The 19,379-nt window shown below is 34.6% G+C and overlaps 1 protein-coding gene across 3 annotated transcripts in view; it reads right to left on the bottom strand.

The window, feature by feature from the left end:
- Window positions 1-225: 225 nt before the first annotated feature.
- The window catches only part of SYT10 (synaptotagmin 10), a 70,028-nt gene continuing 50,874 nt past the window's right edge, over window positions 226-19,379 (bottom strand). The window contains exons 4-8 of one of the 3 annotated variants that reach the window (XR_014313860.1): window positions 15,370-15,490; window positions 11,932-12,103; window positions 9,129-9,258; window positions 5,995-6,139; window positions 226-1,311 (exon numbers count right to left, since the gene is read on the bottom strand). Coding sequence is in view for 2 of the 3 variants with exons in the window: in XM_082739029.1 (XP_082595155.1) it covers window positions 6,068-6,139; window positions 9,129-9,258; window positions 11,932-12,103; window positions 15,370-15,490 (495 nt within the window). In the remaining variant the exon portion in view is untranslated. Of the gene's footprint in view, window positions 6,140-6,937; window positions 7,046-9,128; window positions 9,259-11,931; window positions 12,104-15,369; window positions 15,491-19,379 lie in introns of those variants that run through there. The other 2 variants (XM_082739029.1, XM_082739030.1) reach the window with 2 other exon arrangements.

Here is a 19,379-nt window from a genome sequence, read left to right on the forward strand (position 1 = left end):
TCAATGGAGATAATCCAGGACTTTAAATTAATAGCTTTGTGAAAAAATAGTGTGTATTAAGTGAGATTTTTAAGATACATTCAGTTGATCCAGATAGTGAATTATTGATAAATGTATCACACTGCTCTCTAATGAGTGGCAAAAACAATGACTACTAGAGTAAAACTTAGCAATGCAGAGGTCTCAAAATTAAATCTTAAAAAGTATTTTCTTCAAAGACAAAAATAATTTATAACCGCTTTATTTATTTTTCAAAATACATATGAAACAGTAAAATTATATTTCAAGTGCTTTTCCATTTTCTTTTACAAAAGTTATCATAAACTGTACACTTCATAACAGCTTTGAGGTTTCATTGTTACGTAATTCATCTGAACCTGACAAATATGTTCCCACGCATTCTAAAGAAGACATTGTAAAAATACTGAAATGTATAACATCTTTTAAATGTGGTTGCAAAACATTTGTTCTAAGTAATACAATTATATGCGGTCAAGTTTCACAAATGGCTGGTTACAATGTACAAAAACCTGAAACACGAATTTCAAAAGATTTTAAAATTTCTCCTCTATAATACGGAAGTTAAAGATACTGATTTGAACAATGGCTACATAGTACATCACAAATCAGTTAAAAAGTCACCTTATGAACAATACTGAAGGATACCAAAAAAGATCAAATACGATGGATCTAAATTATTCAATATCATGTATGAATGAAAAATTTTTGTGTTTTCTGGCTATTTAGCATAATTGGCAAATATCTTGAAGTATTTGTTAGTTGAATCATTGAGGCAGCTCTTTTCTATTTTGACCTCTTGATTCTTCATTTTAAAAGGTCTCTCTTCAATGTGTTCTATGACTTATGCATATATTTCTGATGAACCCATCACTTCTCTCATTTGGAAAGGTCAATAGAAAGTCAACGCAAATGACATGAACTTGGGTTGGATTTTTTTTATAAAAAAACTATAAATGTAAATGTTTTGTATATTAAAGCTGGTTCACCTGCTTCTTTCTTATACAGTGATAGAATTTATGAAGCTATCCATTCTGGAGATTACTGTCTTTTAAATGGAAAGCTTAAAGGGTCTTTTTAAGTAAAAAAAGTAAAACCCACAAAATGATCTATATAGAGTAGATATAAATATTACAAATAGAGTAAGTCATGCAACTTTTATAGAGACCGATTCTGTGGCTAGCTTGACCATAGCCTTAGAGATTATAGTGTTTTTGTTGTTGTTGCTTTTGGTTCATAAACTTTATTCTACAGCAAAATCATCGCCAAACACTCTCTGTATTGAAGTTCAGACTGGGAAACAAAACAAAACAAAACAAAACAAAAGCAGCTTTGAAATAGATAACAAAAACAAAAATCAAATGCATTAACCGTCCAACATTGAGACTTATTTCTCTTAACAATTTTTCATTCATTTATATATTATACCTCATTACACATTAAATTATTTTTAAGGGAAGAAAAATATGAAATTGAATAATTGAAATCCACCACCCTGTACAGTAAATAAAGATCCTGTGCACAGCAGATGTAAATCACAACAAAATTTCTGAAGAAAATGACCTATTTTTAACCCTTTCATAAGATCAGGCATAGTTTGCTCTTTGGAAAGGGTTCTTATGACCCAGGTGAGCTCAGAAGATATTACTGGAGATGAAAACATTTCCATATAAATACTATCAGTATCTCTAGATCTGTCAACAGCAAGTCATTTCCAGTGTTTGAGTGTAGATAAAAATAGAATTATTCTGATGAATACCTCCTTGTAGGACTGTATTTAAGTCATTTCAAGTATAAGGAAGTCTATCTTTTCTCATAAACACCTACTATTGTTTCAGTCACCATTTCTAGTATTCAAAATATTTGCATTCAATAAATCCCTAAACCTTACCTTAACGCTTAATTTAGCTCTGTCTTTTTAAGTTTCTAGAGCATGATATTTTCATGCCATCAAATGCGACCTTTGGTTACCCACTTCCCTGATGAACAGGGTGAAAACAAAAACACCTTTTTACTTTGATGAGAAAACACTTGAACTGAATATTAATTTACTGCCACTGTTCAAATACACATCTTTTTGGTTAACTGTTAATGGTGAATGATAGGTATTACCAATGCATCTTTTATTAAATTACCATTTACTCTAACATAAAATTGAGTAAATATAGTAAAAGTCTTTTAATGAAATAGAAAATTCTTACCTTAAAGAGCATCACTAAGTAATACATTGGAAACAGAATTTTGATTAATCAGCTGTTTCCTATGTAAGATATAAACTCACTATTTTCTTTTAAAGAATGAGTCTTAGTAGGTTCAGATGAATCATATCCTGAGCCATGTCACTGAGGAACTATTAAAATTCTGTGTCATGAGCTTTTTAAAGCAGTATTAGAGGATTTATTTTCCACTAAAAGTTGAAGGTACAAAGGAGATTTCGATTTTGCCTTCATAATCTTTATTTTCATGTGCTTTAAAGTCTGTGTTTATGTAGATTTTCACTTTAAATTATTTTACTTTTCATGCTTTTGCATCATCTCTTACTAGCAGCAATACTTTTAGCCTAAAAGCTATAGAAGTTTAGATCAATTAAAGTATATCAGGACAGCCAGAGCTACTTCAAGAACAAGTTGTGAAGAAAACAGATCTCCACATTTTCTTTAGATTTAGTAGAGGTTGAAAGACTTTAACTCCTTATCAACAATATTTTATTGTTGTTGTTGTTGTTTTGTTTCAGTTATCAAGTAATTAAATTGCCTGGTAATAATCAAAACTAAGGTGGCAAGAAATAATCAGATGGAACTGCATTCCATGAAAATATATCTACTTAGATAACATCAAGTACTATTTTAAAGAGGTATAGAAATGACTATGTGTTCAAAGTTGAGATTTTGTGTACCTTTATTGTTAATAGCTTTTGGCTCTTTTGAGAATTCATTCTGAACTAAGTTATATTCTGTTTTACGAATAGCAAAAGTTGAGAAGGGAATGAAAGTTTGGCTTTTTCATTTTTAAAGCAATTAATTTTTAAGTTAAAGTCTTATGAGATTGACAGCTCCTTATTGAGTCTGCAAAATTTTAAAATAATAAACATTATAGGAGAATAAACACAGGTGGAAATGATAATTAAATATCACAATCAAATAGATTCAAATTTATTTGCTTTTATCTAAAACCTGAGTCAGTATTGATCAGTAGTGATCTCCCTGCAGTAACTAGAACACACATACACACTCCTCAAAACTGCATAATAAAGTGGATGCTTGGCTTTGCATTCCCATCTCTAGTTCCCCGGCATAGTCCTAAAGATATTTTTTATTGAACTGTGCCTGTATTAATATCGTGAGATTTTACATGTGAAACAAAGTACCAGAAACAGGGCTAGCCTAACAAAGAAAATTAAAACCGTCATGAAACTTATTATTAAGAAACCACTGTTAAAAAAAAAAAAAAAAAGCATCCGTTCAGATTTTTCTGAGAAGATTGTACACTCCTCAAACATTAGTGTACTCTTCATTATTCAATTACCTCATTCCCCTGATTACTTAGCAAATCAGGTAAAATACACAAAAAAATAAAAAGCCCAAAAAGAACATTAGTATTGTTACATAATGAATCAACACTTGCTCCCTTTCCCTAGACTTCAGTTTGACCAGTCCCTGAATAGTCCCTGAAATTAGGTGTTCATTATGTGAAATTAAAAACATTCCATCTTCAGTCACACACAGGAGGATAAAATAAGTTTGCATGGATGTGTCTGTGTAGCATGAGGGTGTGTTGTATTGAAAATGGTAGATTCCATGAAATACATGTATATTTACATGAACTGTCCTCTGAAATGAACACACTTTATGGAGGAGGATACACCTCCCTCATGCATCAAATGAGATAGTTGTGGTTGTTCTCCTTAATCTCTCTCACAGGGTTAACAAATATTGGGTATGATAAGTTTATTCTAAGCCCTAGGAAACAGTTTTTAAAAATTACCTTAAAAACATATTTGTATTTTAATCCATAATCCCCACAGTAAAGTCTCCTGTTTGGCTGGTTGGTTGTGTTTTTTCATCACAAACATTGGCTTTTTCTCCATAGGAGGCAAAGAAAAGCAAGAGCTTCTAAGAATGCATACAAAGTCCTTAAAATATGTTTTCAGATGAAAATAATTATTATGCTTGGGAAATATAGTTGCTAATTAATAGCAAACTGCAGCGATATCTACTAATAAAACAACTGTCTGCAAAAATGTCATTTTATTAAGAGTATAATTTGTCTTCCCATTTGACAATTTTTATTTCCTAGTAAAACAACGAATTCCAAAATGGAAGTGTCATTTTCCGTCATTCTGTCTATAGCAAATGGTTCTTTTAGGCTTCATAAGGTAAACAGATGTTTCAAACAGGTTCCTTCTATTATTTTCTATCAGCTAATGCTAGCTAGAAATACTTGTTTTTATTAGGATGATACAGATATTCTTGAAAAATTTTATGGAATAGTGTTTGCTTTTAAAATATTAATGTGTAAAATATTTACATGTTAATTAACAGTAATGCAATCATATGACAGATGCCACAAACAAAATTTCACAGCTCTTAAAATTTTTTTAATATTGAGAAATAAGATATTTTACTAAAATCAAAATTTTATAACTGCTGATAAAATTTTCTCATTCTGATGACTATGTTTTTATAATGTAGGGATAATCTTGAAATATGCACTATTATCTAGGGATAATCTTGAAATATGCACTATCCACAGTATATATCTCAAAAAAAAAAAAAATGGGGTCATTCAATATGGATATCTTCTGATAGGGCCCAGAAGTGAGACAATAAAAAGCTGACCTGATTTAAATGAAAGTCCTGTCATGTAAAAACACTTGCATAGTTTTTACAACTCCTGGCCTGATCCTTGATCCTTTCATAAAAGGACTATGGGTCTGGGCCTTTAGAAATATTTTTATTTTTATTAAATGTGGAAGTTATGTTATTTATGGTTTATTTATATAATTTTCTGAAAAATAAGTCATCCCGTCTTTAGGAAATACCCAATTCTAGTGACTAGTTTCTGATTGGGTTTTAAAGTCACCATTACTATTTACAATCTAGTTGACAACGAGCACAGGCATTTATTGTACCTTTGGTGTCTGTTAGTATGTTCTATCAGAAATACAGGATCTACGTGATAGTTTCATGTCACAAAATATATATGTCACAGTACTTGAGAACCTTACAAACACTTAAAAAATGAACAGTTTCTGATTCTATTCATTAGGAATACTAATGCTACATAAGTATCAGTTAAATAGTTCAACAGATGTTTGAACTAATGTAACATTAAGACAGTATAAAATGGTAGCCCAAATGGTTCAACCTCCATTTTCCAGCTACTAAATATTACTTCTTAAATTTAATTCCAAATTGTTCTTTAAATTATAGCATTGTTTATATGTTTTAAAGAATGAGCTTGAGAGACAGTTTTGTGAGTTTAGCAGAGCCAAACCTCACTAAGGATGTAATTTGCTGAGAATGAAAGAGTATGTTATCAGATATGTAACATGAATTTGATTGTGCAAGGATTTAATTCTGTGTAAGTGAAGTTCAGAACTTCCATTAAAGTTTATACGAATCATCTACACAACTAGAGATTAACACTGTTGTAACAAAATCCAAAACCATACATAACATGACATGTGCTACTTGATACAATAGCAGCATAAACTATATTTAATTTAAGTATAGATTTCTTTTAAAAGAACATATTTCTTTACTTATGCAAAGAATTGTAACTTATGAAAACACTCTTTGTGCTAATAGGCATATGACATGAAGAATAAAATGCCTTATGCAAATAAGGAGTATTTGTATTCAAGTAAAATTTATCAAGATGTCCAAAGTTAATGAACAGCCAAAAAAAGTAAATGAAAAATCATACGTCAAGTTTGTTCATTATCAAGATATATTTTAAGTGAGGAAATCAAACCTTCCACTCTTTTTCTGATCTGATGAGCACAGGGTCCTTGTTCCTTATTATAATGGTCTTTACTCTGGAGGCATTATGGTGTGGAAGGTGGTTTGGGAGATGGACAGGATCCTTGACTCTCAAAACTGGTTGCTCGGCCAGGTAACTGAAAGACAATAATTTCAAAATGCATAATCTAGTGCAAAAAATAATACAGTGGGTAGTTGCTGCTACCTTTTAATAGTGCATATTCACCCATGAGATGCTAGTCTCTGAAGAGAAGATAGACCGAATTCCCCTTGTCCCCTAGAACCCACCTTCTCGGGCAACATGATGGGGCACAGACATCTCATGGAGATGTAGGCAGAGTATGATACACAATGGCATGAAGAGCAACACGGTACACACAACTATTCATGACTACAGACTCATTTCACATTTATGATAGGCTTTTAGTTCTTACTGTCAAATAAGATGGTTTGTGGTAGTGGGGGTGACTGCTAGGTAAGAGCAAGAAGGCTCAAGGCATAAGAGACTGCATTGTACTTGTTCTAAGGGGAGAGATGATTTTTATAGGGGCAACTAATGAGACCAGAGGAACTGATTCTGGGTAATGGGAGCCATGAGTGTTGAAGAATAATTTCTCATGGCCCTTAAATACTACATGTATTTAAAAAGTTCAATTACAATAGGATAAACTTTTGACTAGGTAGAAGTAACCCAATTTTCTAAATAACGCTTTAGTCTCTGCCCCACCAACTTACCCAGTTTTCAAATAATTGTTCCTTTCTCATTTTAATCCCTTCTCTGGCAATAAAACATACAATTATACACTCACCACTTTCCCAAAATGCAAAATCCAGCCAGTTCTTAGATCTCTAGTCCATATGTTCTGTTTGACCAATGAAAGTAGGTGCAGGAGTTGGAAAAAAGGAGCTACTTGCTGGAGAAAGTACATTTACATAGTCTTTTAGTCCCATTTGTCCTCTGATACTCAGCTGCTAGAAAAATATCTGGGATCTTCTTCTGATGCCCATATTGTAGCGTGTTCTTCCTGTGTATCCTACAATGACTGAAAAGTGTTCACATGTCCTGAGACACAAACACATGCCTATTCCAGAGCTTCCCTTCACCAAATAAATGCATAGCTGCTTATGAAACTGTCATAAGTAATTATAATATACCTTGTACCAGCCCTGTCTTTTCATTAATGAAACATTCTTGCTCACATTGTTTCTTTTCTCCTGACATAATTCCTGTGAAGTCAGTAGGAGCATGCTTTTCTATTTTCATTAAATATGGAGAAAAGCAACTGTAGACAGAACAAGTGATCTGCTCAGGATTAGACAGCCAGAGGAGTAAGGATTAGATTCCACATCACTTTTCAGTGTGGTTCTCTGCCCAGCAAACTTTACACTCATGTCTAGAATCTTAGAATTAATATTTGCTTTTCCAACTTTAAATGAAAGTAAGTTAAGAAGCAGGAAAAGGATAGTGATTGTATAATGAGAAGTAGCATATACTTTATACTTTAGACAATACACACTGTTGACATGAAACCCCGCTTCCCAAGATTTGCTGAATACACTTGTTTGTACTTCTGATGCACTCTAGGGGAATGTGCTGCGTGAATGTGAATTTATGTTTGTGTTTACATTAAATTAAGTGTGATAAAGATTCGGGACATTAATATCTATGAGCAGATCTCTTATCCATAGAACAGCTTGCCTCTGTTGCCTGAGCATGCAGTGTTCATACAGTGTTCATCAAAATCTCCCTATAATGTCCTGGGTAACACAGCCAAGGTCACTTTTGCGAATAAGCGGAAGAGAACCTGGGCCCACTGACATTTAGTTAATTACACTGTGCTGCCTCTCCCATTTAAGCCATTGCTTAATGCCAGAACAAGAAGCAGAACATGAACAGATAGCAGTGTATTCTTCACTTCCTATGTGGCTATCATAGCTATGCTTTTAACTGAATTGCAGGAATCTCATCATCTATCGCACATCCTTTCGTCAACCTGCATTACCTCTCAGTCAGGTCACATAAAAGACTTACTTTGTGATGCCTCAAGAGTCTCCAGCAGTCACCTTTGGGAAAGGAAGTCATTCCATCTAGCAACACTTGGTGTATCAAGTAGACTGACAACTAACTTAAAGGCTAAAAATCCTGACAAATCAGAAGTATTGATACTTCTGATTCATACAACTATTTGGTTTTTTTTTTTTGTTTTTTTTTAGAATTATTTGACAGAGAAAGATCACAAGTAGGCAGAGAGGCAGGCAGAGAGAGAGAGAGAGAGAGAGAGAGAGAGAGAGGAGGAAGCAGGCTTTCTGCAGAGCAGAGAGCCCGATGTGGGACTTGATCCCAGGACCCTGAGATCATGACCTGAGCCGAAGGCAGTGGCTTAACCCACTGAGCCACCCAGGCGCCCTGATTCATACAACTATTAATAGTAGTTGTAATCAGAGGTAACATTATGTCAAACGCTGTGCTAAGCACTTAAAATTTGGCATTTTATTTAGTTTTACTCTTTGAGTTTGCTATTGTTACACACCAACAGCAGAAGTGTAGAGAGGTTAAGGAACTTGCCCAAAGTTCTCCAATATGTAGTCACACAGCAGAGCCATGGTTTGAACTCGGGTAATCTGATGTCTCAATATTTTAAAAATCTGTGAACACTTTTACTTACTGCCTTGAGTATTGGGAGATATACCTGTCCCTTTCCATAGAGGAGTCATATTAGAAAATAATACTTCTATTTAGGGATTCTAGGGAAGTTTAGGTGAGGTGGCTGTTTTCACAAATGAGAAGCAACAAAATTCAGTTTCCAGGTGGTAAAAGATTTACTTGATTGCTCTATCAATCACTGATAGAAGTTTTCAGGCTATGTAAAGAAAATGACAGACTTGCAGTTTTTTTGAGCTTATTGTCCAAAGGAATATCAAACCGAGAAAATTTAGTAGTTTCTAAAATCCTACAGGGCACACAGAACTTTGAATATTGGATGAAAGATTATACGGGATGGAAGTAAGAGCAAGGTATAAAAAAAATAGGTGAATATATAAAATGACAGATGCATGGTAGCAGATAAATAATGCTTAAGCTGAAGAGATAAAAAAGAGAGTAGATGCCAGGGAACCACAGCATACCTCCAGCAAGGGGTGCCAGTGTGTTATTGGTTTTCGATGATAGGCCAGCATTTCATTCCAGTGGTCTCGCCCAAGACCTTCAGCATCCAGTCCTGTTCTACACACTCCTATGACTTCATTGTGACCTACCCTACGATTTGGAGAATATCACACTTTCATTCCAACATTCAAAAATAAACGGAGTTTTGCATATCTTAGCAGCATTTTAAACACACGATTTAAACACCAGATTTTATGATAGGTTCTAAATGATTCTGCAGATTAAACTACTTTAGGTCAAATCAAAAATCTTAAGTAAAAGCAAGCAACAGCAGCAGCACAATTCTGTGTTTTATAAAGACAACAGTGGCTTCTGTTTCTAAAAACAGCAATAACAACAACAACAACAACAAAAAACAAACAAAACCAAAACCAAAAATCTCAAGGAAACAAAATTTCCTACACAGGATTGGCACTCAAATATGGATTTGTAAAAGGAGCACACACAAACCATTTTGGTTCTCTGTAACTTGAGCACATTTTACAATAAAATAGTATGACAAATACCGGCTGTGTCTTACCTATATTGTTGAATTTCCTTTTTAGAAGCAGTACTATGAACTTGAAGTGCTATAAATCAGATCTTGTTTTTTTCCACAAGGCTTCATGTTTTATAACGATGCTTTGATTTCTTATCAAGAGCTCAGTACTCACATTCTTGCATAAATGATCATATTTAATTGATTCTACATGGTAGGTCAGCATGTGTCACTGCTTGTACGACAATTAAACAGGGCAGGGCTATCTTCAGCACTATGAATTTGATTTACTACTGCAGAGTACCGGAGTGTAGTGCACAACATTCCTATTTTCTACTCCTGTTTTCACAGCAACAAGTCAAAATAACAGTGATACTTAATATTTTTGAGAGCTTATTATGAGCTATACACTTATAAGTAATGTATATGTTCTGAGTCACTTAATTCTGACACTATGATCATGAGTATCATTATTATCATCTCATTTTATGGAAAAAGAAACTAAATACCCAGAAGTTAAGGGACCCGGTAGTACACAGTAAGAGGTAGAGGCAGGATCTGAATCCAGACAGTTGACTCAAGTGTGCACATGCTAAGTTGCTTCTCAAGAGTAGAACGTAATTTAAAGATATTCCCATGGGGTTCTTTTTTTAAAATTTTATTTTTATTTTTATTATTTATTTATTTTTAATTTTTTTTATAAACATACAATGTATTTTTAGCCCCAGGGGTGCAGGTCTGTGAATCGCCAGGTTTACACACTTCACAGCACTCACCACAGCACACCCCCCCAACGTCCATAATATAGGGTTCTTTTGATAGACATCTCTAAGGAGACTTTTGAGATGATCTTAGGACATTTTTTTATTTTATTCCTGTCATTGATGTAGATTTAAATGTTTACTATCATGTTTCTTCCATATGAAGTTTCCCAAACAAGCATATTTTTAGGAATAATTTTTTAATATTTCTCTTCAATATATTGTCACGATCTATTTCCCTAAAATTGTCAGCATGACTAATACTTTGTTTTATCTACCTGCAATCACTGTGAAAAGCAACAGGAATAATTTTTTGGAAAGTAGAACAGAGGTTTCTGATGAAAACACTCGACAATTTTTGGGTTTTTTGACTAATTGAAGACTTTTCTCTCTCAAAATAGTGACAGCTTTTTCCCCCCCTAAAGTGTGATATAAACTAATTGCAAATAGATGGTATAAATCATTTAACTTTTTAGAGCTTCATTTTCTAACTCCGAGCCAGAGGATAGCATATTAATTACTCTAGCTTATAGGGTCCTGTTACTACTATTTTCATGATACTATAAAATGGAGCACTCCTTTTGAGTACATTAGAACAAAATAAACATAGCAGGACACTGTCTATATGCTAATTTTATAGGTTAAACATGTAGTATTCCTTTCCAAAAGGTTTATAAATATGAAAAGCAAAACAATACGAAGAAGTATATAGCAAGGGCCAAATAAGAGATATGAACCTTTAGTGGGACATGAGTTCAGAGGAAGAAGAGGTTGGGATGCTGAGAAAGACACAGAAGGGGTGACTTGAGCAGGGCTGTGAAGACTGGGTGGAATGAGATACACAGAGCAGGATAACATTTCAGACAAAGCAAGTGTGTGAGAGCAAAGCTGGAGCTGAAGTGGGAAGAAAGAGCAGAGCTGCACTTGGGAGTTTGTAATTTATTTTGTGAAAGAATTGACTTAAAAACTGAGCTGAAAGAATAACGTACAAAGCACATTTTAAGATTGATGTGAAGGCATCAAGGCTGTGTCCCTATGGCCATTATTCACCTTCCACTCTTAATACTCACTGTTAATGGCTCTGTATTAGGCTAATGTTTTACAAATGGGAAAAGTGAATCCCAAGGAGATTACAAAACTTGCCCTTTCACACAGCCAGTTAATGATAGAGCTAGGATAAGAATTAGGATATGCATATTCCAGCCTAGTTGGGAAAACAGACTCCATTGATTGTAATTTCTGTTGTTACTGTAAAGAGACGTCGTAATTGTGCTTTCTGTAATGGATTCCGTAGGACTTCCGCACCACTCTTTCCCCAGCCCCAGGTGTCCTGTCCTTCAACTTAAGAATGGCTTCTTATGGAAAAGAAAAAAAGAAATAGTATAACATGGGAAAAATAAATTTTGAATGAATAATTTTTTCCTCTTCCATTTCAAATTGAAACTGTTGGAGCAGTAAATAACCTGGAAAGTTGAATTTGCACTGCATATGCCTCTTCAGTGAGTGAGAAATACGTGTACGTACCTATCGTAATCCATGACTGCGATGGAGAGGCTGACCTGGTCCACATTCTCTGGAGGGATATCAAAAATAATGGCCTCATTGTACACAGGGTTTAGAGTATTTTTCTTTGTAGTTGTTTTCCTCTTTTTTAGTCTTCGACCCTCACACATCAGAGACACTTTGACATAAGGATCTAAGGATGGTAAGGTAATTTCATTAACACAAAGGTAGTAGTTCAAAGTATAAATAAAACTGTAGTTAACTGTTACTAAATAAGAAAAATGACATATTAAGCCTTTAGTATTATCAGTTTTAAATTGAAATGACTTATTTAGAGGCAATAGACTAACACTTTCTTTTCAGTGTAAGAATTTATCTTGAATGAGCCAAAAAATCATTAACTTTATCTGTTTTTAATACAACAGAGAAAACCTACTAATCTATCAAGAGCCAGTCCAGAACTATAATATGTCTTCTAGCCACAGCTATTTGAGGACACATTTTGTTAAAAGTGATTTCTAGGGCACCTGGGTGGCTCAGTCATTAACCATCTGCATTCGGCTCAGGTCATGATTCCAGGGTTCTGGGATCTAGCCTGGCATGAGCTACCATTCAGTGGGAAGCCTGCTTCTCCCTCCCCGACTCCCCCTGCTTGTGCTCCCTCTCTTTATGTCTCTCTCTGTCAAATAAATAAATAAAATCTTAAAAAAAGAACAAGTGATTTCTAGGGAATATAATCCTAACAAGTAAGTATAATTGCCTTAATTATAAATTAAAAATTTATAATTATAAAATATAATTTTGTAATTATAAATTATAATATACAATTATAAATTATAATTGTAAAAGTTAATTTCCTTAAAAATGATTTAGGATAAGACTACTAAAATTTGTGAAAGAGTAACATTGTATCTAGTCATGTGTGTGTGTGTGTGTGTGTGTGTGTGTGTGTGTAAGCACAATGAGTAGAAATTAGAATTTTCCTCAGTTGTGGGAAAGGTACTAAAATAAGAAGTTTCATTTTAGTGTCATAGTGTTGGTATTTGGTAAGGGGCTCAGGCAGAAGAAATAAGTGATCACTACAAATACATTAAATACATTGTGTTTAATTGTATACAATAGTATACAATAAAAAAGGTGATATTTAGTTTAAAGATGTTCTCAAGGAAGGTTCTTGAGATGAATTGTCTAAATGATGCCGACTTAAAAGGGAAAAAAATAGTGGGGGTATATGTTTATGGGCCAAAGGGGTCAGATAAATGTTAACAAGTTCTGCCCCTAGTTGACTGATCTCTGTTTTTACTTCTCCCACCTTGAGTAGGAAAACTGTTACAGTATTACAGAAAATTATGCAGTATGATATGAAAGTTAAAAAAAAGTTAAAAGCCTTACTTGTGTACCTTTTTACAAGAAGGAGGCATGGCTTTGAGAAGGGGTGTTGGCATTGGAGTGAGATTGCTAGTTGGTTAATCAGTATCTGCTCTACGTTTCTTTCTTTTCCCCCCTTTATTCTGATGGCCCTCCAACAGTAGCACCACCACACCTTTCTCCCTCTTTTCACCAATGTCATAGTAAATATCATTCCCTTAGAATAAGCCCAAATCATGACAGTATAAATTTACTTGAATTTATGCCTTTTAGGCACTAGAATAATGTATCTGTATATTTCATAAGCATTTTCATCAAGAAGTAAAAATATATTTTCTGCCTAGAAATAGGATATGTAAAGGAAGACAAAGTAAAATGGGAATGTTCAATGGCTGTTTGCCATTTACTTCTCAATTTTTTAATAATAGGAAATATGTTCCAAGGAAGAAACCCACTTCTGTGATACTCTTTTCTGTACGAGGCCCCAGGCCTAGATCTCTCATTAACAGTGGGAATAAGGCGTGCTTTATCCTCTGCCACCCCCACCATGACACTTCTCCACTAGTGACAAGGATAATTTACTAGTTCCTGAGTTGATTCACAAACCTCTTGTAAACCTCTTGTAAGAATTAATGAGCTGGTGTTCTCAGAGCATGCACTCCTCCGATGAAGACTTCATATAAACAAAAAGTAATCTTGCACTAATTACAGCTTGATGCTGTCTGCATGTCTCAAAATTTGATCTCTTTTGATATATGGTGGAAAGAGTAGGATAAACAATAATTTGCAGGGGACATTGTTTAAATTCTTCAACATTTACTGACCCAAGACTTTTTCACCAAAATAAATGTGGAATTCACTTTCTTCCTACCTTTCACTATTAATGATGTATTGCAAATTTAAAAAAATGAAAAATTATTCACAGAATAGTTCAAAAGTGAAGATAATTGAGAACAACCTATAATGAGAAGACTCCCTCCCATCTGTTCCCATACCTCTCTCTCCACCCCTTAGTTTTCCTGTGTAACTCTGGTATTTCTTTCTGCAAATACGTTGTTAAATTTTTGCAAATCTATGTTGTTAAACATAAATATATACTGTAACACACCCCATTCTTACACAGAAAGGCACAATACCCATATTTATATTTGCACCTCACTTTTTAAAAATTTACTTAGTATATAGGGAGCTCTTTCCAACACTAGAACTTGGAGTTCCCTCAAGCTCTTTGTAATGCAAGTTTAGTTTATTTCTTTGTTCTGAAGAACCACAGTTACAGATTCCTTCCCCATGTCTTCCTTTCCTGTATCTCCATTACCATTTCTTATTTGTTTAATTCGACAAATGCTTACTGACCTCCTTCCTCTATCCTGATCATTTTTTCTTCTACAGAGCTGTGCCAGAGTTCACATATGAAGCTAATACATAACCCTCCAGTTATGGACTGTAGTGATATAAAGGAAAGGGTAAAGCAGCGTGATGAGGCTTTACCTTTTTATCAAAATTAGCACAGAAAGAGAAATTTCCTCCAAGAACATCTTTAAGAAACTTCAACATTCCTTTACTTTATAATTTCTTTCAGCTACACTTGCCCAAATTTTTATTTTGAAAGATGGTAAGAATGCAAATGCAAATGATGGTCTTGGAAACTTGTTATTTCTCTGCAGATCAGGTAAGGGAGATAAAGTCAGTCTAAATGTGTTTTCATACTTGTAGGGTAATGCAAGCTTGAGGTCAAGAATCTTCTTTTATAAGCAACTGACTAGTTAGAAGTAGGGCAGTGATTGGTAAATTATGAATTTTTGAGAACTAAATCAGTAGAGAAAGAAATAAAAATAAAAAACCAAATTTCATAGTCAATCTATTTGATAACATCTTCTAAAAATTTTTGTAATGATAATGTAAATACAAGAGGTGATTTGGAGTACTTTGTTTGACAAAGAACTTTCCACTTGTATAAGTGGAAAAATCTCTATAAATAATCCTCTATAGACAACTGAACTTAATAATTCAATAACCATGCATAATTTTGGATACATGAAATATTTTCATTTGGAATGTACTTGACCCACTAGCCAACTGTGTACATACCTGATGAGCCAGTGATATCCATAGCCTTCAGATTTCTGCACTTGATGACAGTCAATGTCATACGTCCAGCAGTTGGCAAGTAACAAAGGGAGAACATAATTTCACCCAGATCTATACTTTCCTAGAATGGCAATTGGTAATGTTATCAATTTCAAACACCAGATACTGAAAACAAGATACAATTGAAGAGGTTAAGGGAAAAATCACTTCAACAGGATATGTGAATGTCATTCTAAATTGTTTTATTAAGGATGCAGATAATAACTGCAAGAAAGCTGTTCTAAACAGAGTAAGAAAATTGAGTATATTCCACCTGCTCATTTGACATCTCCACTTGTGTTTTTAATAGGAATCTCAAACTTAATATAGTCAAAACCAGACTGCTGATTCCACTCATTCCCATTCGTCTTCTGGAACCAATTCTTCTGTCCAATACCCAGCGAAGGATGTCATCATTCACCCAGAGGCTGGAGCCAGAGCCCCGCAGTCGCGTTTACTCTTCTCTTTCCTCACCTCTACACTTCTAACCCACATTTTGTCTACTCTGTCTGCAAAATAGATCCCAAATCAGTGAAGTCCTTTTCAGCTCTATTAATACCATTCAAGCCAGTATCGCTTCCTCTCAGGATTACATTATGAGTCTCTAAAACTGATCTATCTCAGAAGCAGATTGGGTGCTCAGTAAGTACTAGATAAATGAAAAAAAAATTAATTAAGGAAAACAGTTATTATTTTTTAAGAACTTTAGAAAAAAATGTTTTAAAACAAAGATATATACAACTGGGTTTCTTCTGGGCTATTGGATTGCTGCAAACCCAAAATAGTGAGCAAGATCCAACAGGAGAGGCTTGAGAAAAAAAACAGAAAGAGTACAACCTCCTACTGAGGATTAATTTTTTTTTTTTTTAACAGCAAGCAATTACTGAGTATTATTTGCTAGGTGTGCTGGTAGGAGCCACACATACCAAGATAGATGTGGCATGATTCCGTCCTTGAAAATCCCAGTCAAGAAGGAAAAGAGTAGGCTATAAAAGGCTAATTAAATAAGCCTGGATCCTATTTTATCTGATGATTCTCTTCCCTTTTCTCTTTCTGTCTCTTTCCCAGTGTTTCTTTAGGCTGCGTCAATGGAGTTTTCTCTGAAGTTTTCTATCTGGCAGCCACCACCCCTCCCTTTCTCTCACTATATTTCTCCTTCCAGGAACTATCAATAAAAGTAGGCATACTTTGTCACCAGCTGGTGAAAAAAATAAAGGGATCCCTTTATGAGTGTAGAGAGCAGGTATCAAGTTCTACCAAGAAACGGTGGGGATGGCTATGGAGACGCTAGGGAGGAAATAAGGGGCATGACCTCAGAGACGAAATGCTCAGCATCCAAGAGGGAATGTACCACATACAGACAAAAGTACATAGAGACATGCAAAGGGATTAGTAAGTAAAACACATTTTTATGTGTGTGATTGATATGGTTTTACTTTTATACATGAAACAATCTGTGGAACTAATTTTTCTACTTCTCCAGATATATCACATGTTTACTGGTTGAAACTAAGAAAGTTTACCATAGTTGGTCCCATCTCTCAAAGGTCCTTTCTATCCAGCTGCAGCATAATTTTGACTATCTGTTATTAACAAGTATTGGTAAACATAAAGAAGTTAAACTGAGGAGCTGACCAAAGCACTAGCCTAAGTAAATTGAAAGCAAAGAGCATGATTAAAGAACATTCCCAGGCATCTCTGTATGTATGACAGGATAGCTGGCTTTTTGGCTATTCTGGTAGTCAGAATTCTCCTTAAGTATGTGAACTCCATGAGGTCAGGAGCTTTAATGAAACTGGAATGAACTGGGTGGTAAAGATTAATGTGTATTCTGTGTGCATAATAACTGCATATATACTTCATTAGACTTGATTTTTTTCCTTTAGGAGTGTGAATGTGAAAGAACTGAAATTGCATATTCTGAAAAGGGCAGAATGCTCTCTAAGGTAAATACCAGTATCCTATAACTTCTTAAATCTGGAAGCAATCTAAGAGATGATTATGAGACATGAACTTAATGAAGGTAAATGGCTGTATAACCTTTAAAAAGGTCCTATAACAAATGTAACAGCGGAACTCCAGATTCTGGCTACGGCTCTGTTAGCTAGTGTGTACTAACTCTTGGTAACCCCACTGAGTCTGTCCCTGTGTTGATGGCACTGCACCAAGGAGTGGGTTGAGTTTTAATTGCCACCTCTTATCTGCCCGAGATCACCGCTGATACACAGTCCCAACAGTCTGAACCCCTTCCTGCCCAGCAAAGAAACAGAAAATAAGTTAAAATGGTTCCGCAAAAAGTTATATGGTGAAATTCTATTAAATAAGGAAACTACCTCATTTCTTACTCATTTACTATTTACTTATTCACGTGCCCATTTTCTAGTATTTTAGACAAAACTCTAACAAGAATGTTTACTTGGTGTATCAGTCTCCAGCAGGTCAAAACTCACAAGTGGAATGTAGAAATGGGGAAACTAACCAGTAGTCTATCTGGCAGCAATAAATGATAGCTGGGAAGACTCTACTCATACAAGAAAAAAGCAAACGTTTGAAAAAGGATAAGCATCTGGAATCCTTTTGTATCACGGGGAACTGATACTAGTAATATCTCACTGACTTAAAAACATCATTTTACTATAGGCTTCAACAGTAATTAATATTCAAAATTATAGCTTTTGAGTTATTAAGCTTAGAAAAAATATTCTATATGTTCTGCTTAAGAAAGTAGATAAGTATACACTATTTTTTGGAATTATTTTTATCCAAAATCCTTGAAATGCTTGAATTGGTCTTTCTGGGTTTTAGTTTCTTAAAATGAGAAAGGCTTTGTGTTTCTGAAGTTTAATTATGGATGACCTCATTTATTTCAATTCTACATAAACATGAACTTCCCATATTAACCTTGGAAAAACCATTGTATCTTTGGGCAAATAATCACTTGAAACCTGCTTTAAGTCTAGCATATAGTGTTCTATAAAATTTCTTTCAAGTATGAAAACTGTTCTCATACACACTGATCTATTTGGTGGAATATTTGCAGAGACAGGCTTCTGAAAAAGTTAACACTGAGGCCAGGTCAGGGACTGTATATTTGAATTTTTCACCCTGGTTCCACAGACATAGAGCTGTGTAGAGAAAGATCATTTTCTAATACTTGGCAATAGTTAACCTCATAACTCATCAAAGTTATAAAGATTTTTCCATGTACTGTCTCTCCAAGATAAAAATAAAAGTCATTGGAAAGATAAGTTGATATATAGGTAGTTGCATTGCACGTTCTATTTCAGGTCTGAGCTAGTACTAAGATTGAATTATAGCAACTGAGTACAGAGCTGGAGTACAGTCAAGCAGACTGAAGGCTTGATAACTATAGCGTGTTCTAACCAAGGGAAGAACTCCTGGAGGGCATTAAACATCACATTAGGATTTGAGAGCTAAAAGATGTGGGACTGGCAGAGAAGAAGAGGAATAATATTGAATGTGAGTACTATGATTAATGTTTACAAATACAAGTGGCAGTTTACGTTGAGAAATAAGGAGTTTGGTGACATGTGGGAAGAGTTAAGGCTCTATGTAGTTTATTCGGTGACTCCTATGGGTAATAGGGATCTAAAGGTATTGGTAATATAAAAGAGTGGGAGCTTGGCAGAATGAAAAGGGCATGTAGGTTCCCAGATCAGAAAAGCCAGAGTTAAAATCTTACATCTCCCATGTATTAGTTGGTAATGAAAATGATATTTGGAAACCATTTCTTTGTTTTGAGTAGGCTAGATTAGGATGAAAAAAGGAGGGGCTGGGGTGCCTAGGTGACACATTTGGTTGAGCATTGGACACTTGGTTTCAGCTCAGTTAGTGATCTCAGTGTCCTTAGATCTCAGAGTCAGGTTCTGCACTCAGCATGGAGTCTACTTACGACTCTCTCTCCCTCTACCCTCCCCCAACTCTTTCCCTCTCTCAAATAAATGAATAAA

The sequence above is a fragment of the Mustela nivalis genome, assembly GCF_964662115.1.
Source record: "Mustela nivalis genome assembly, chromosome: 7".
NCBI lineage: Eukaryota > Metazoa > Chordata > Mammalia > Carnivora > Mustelidae > Mustela > Mustela nivalis.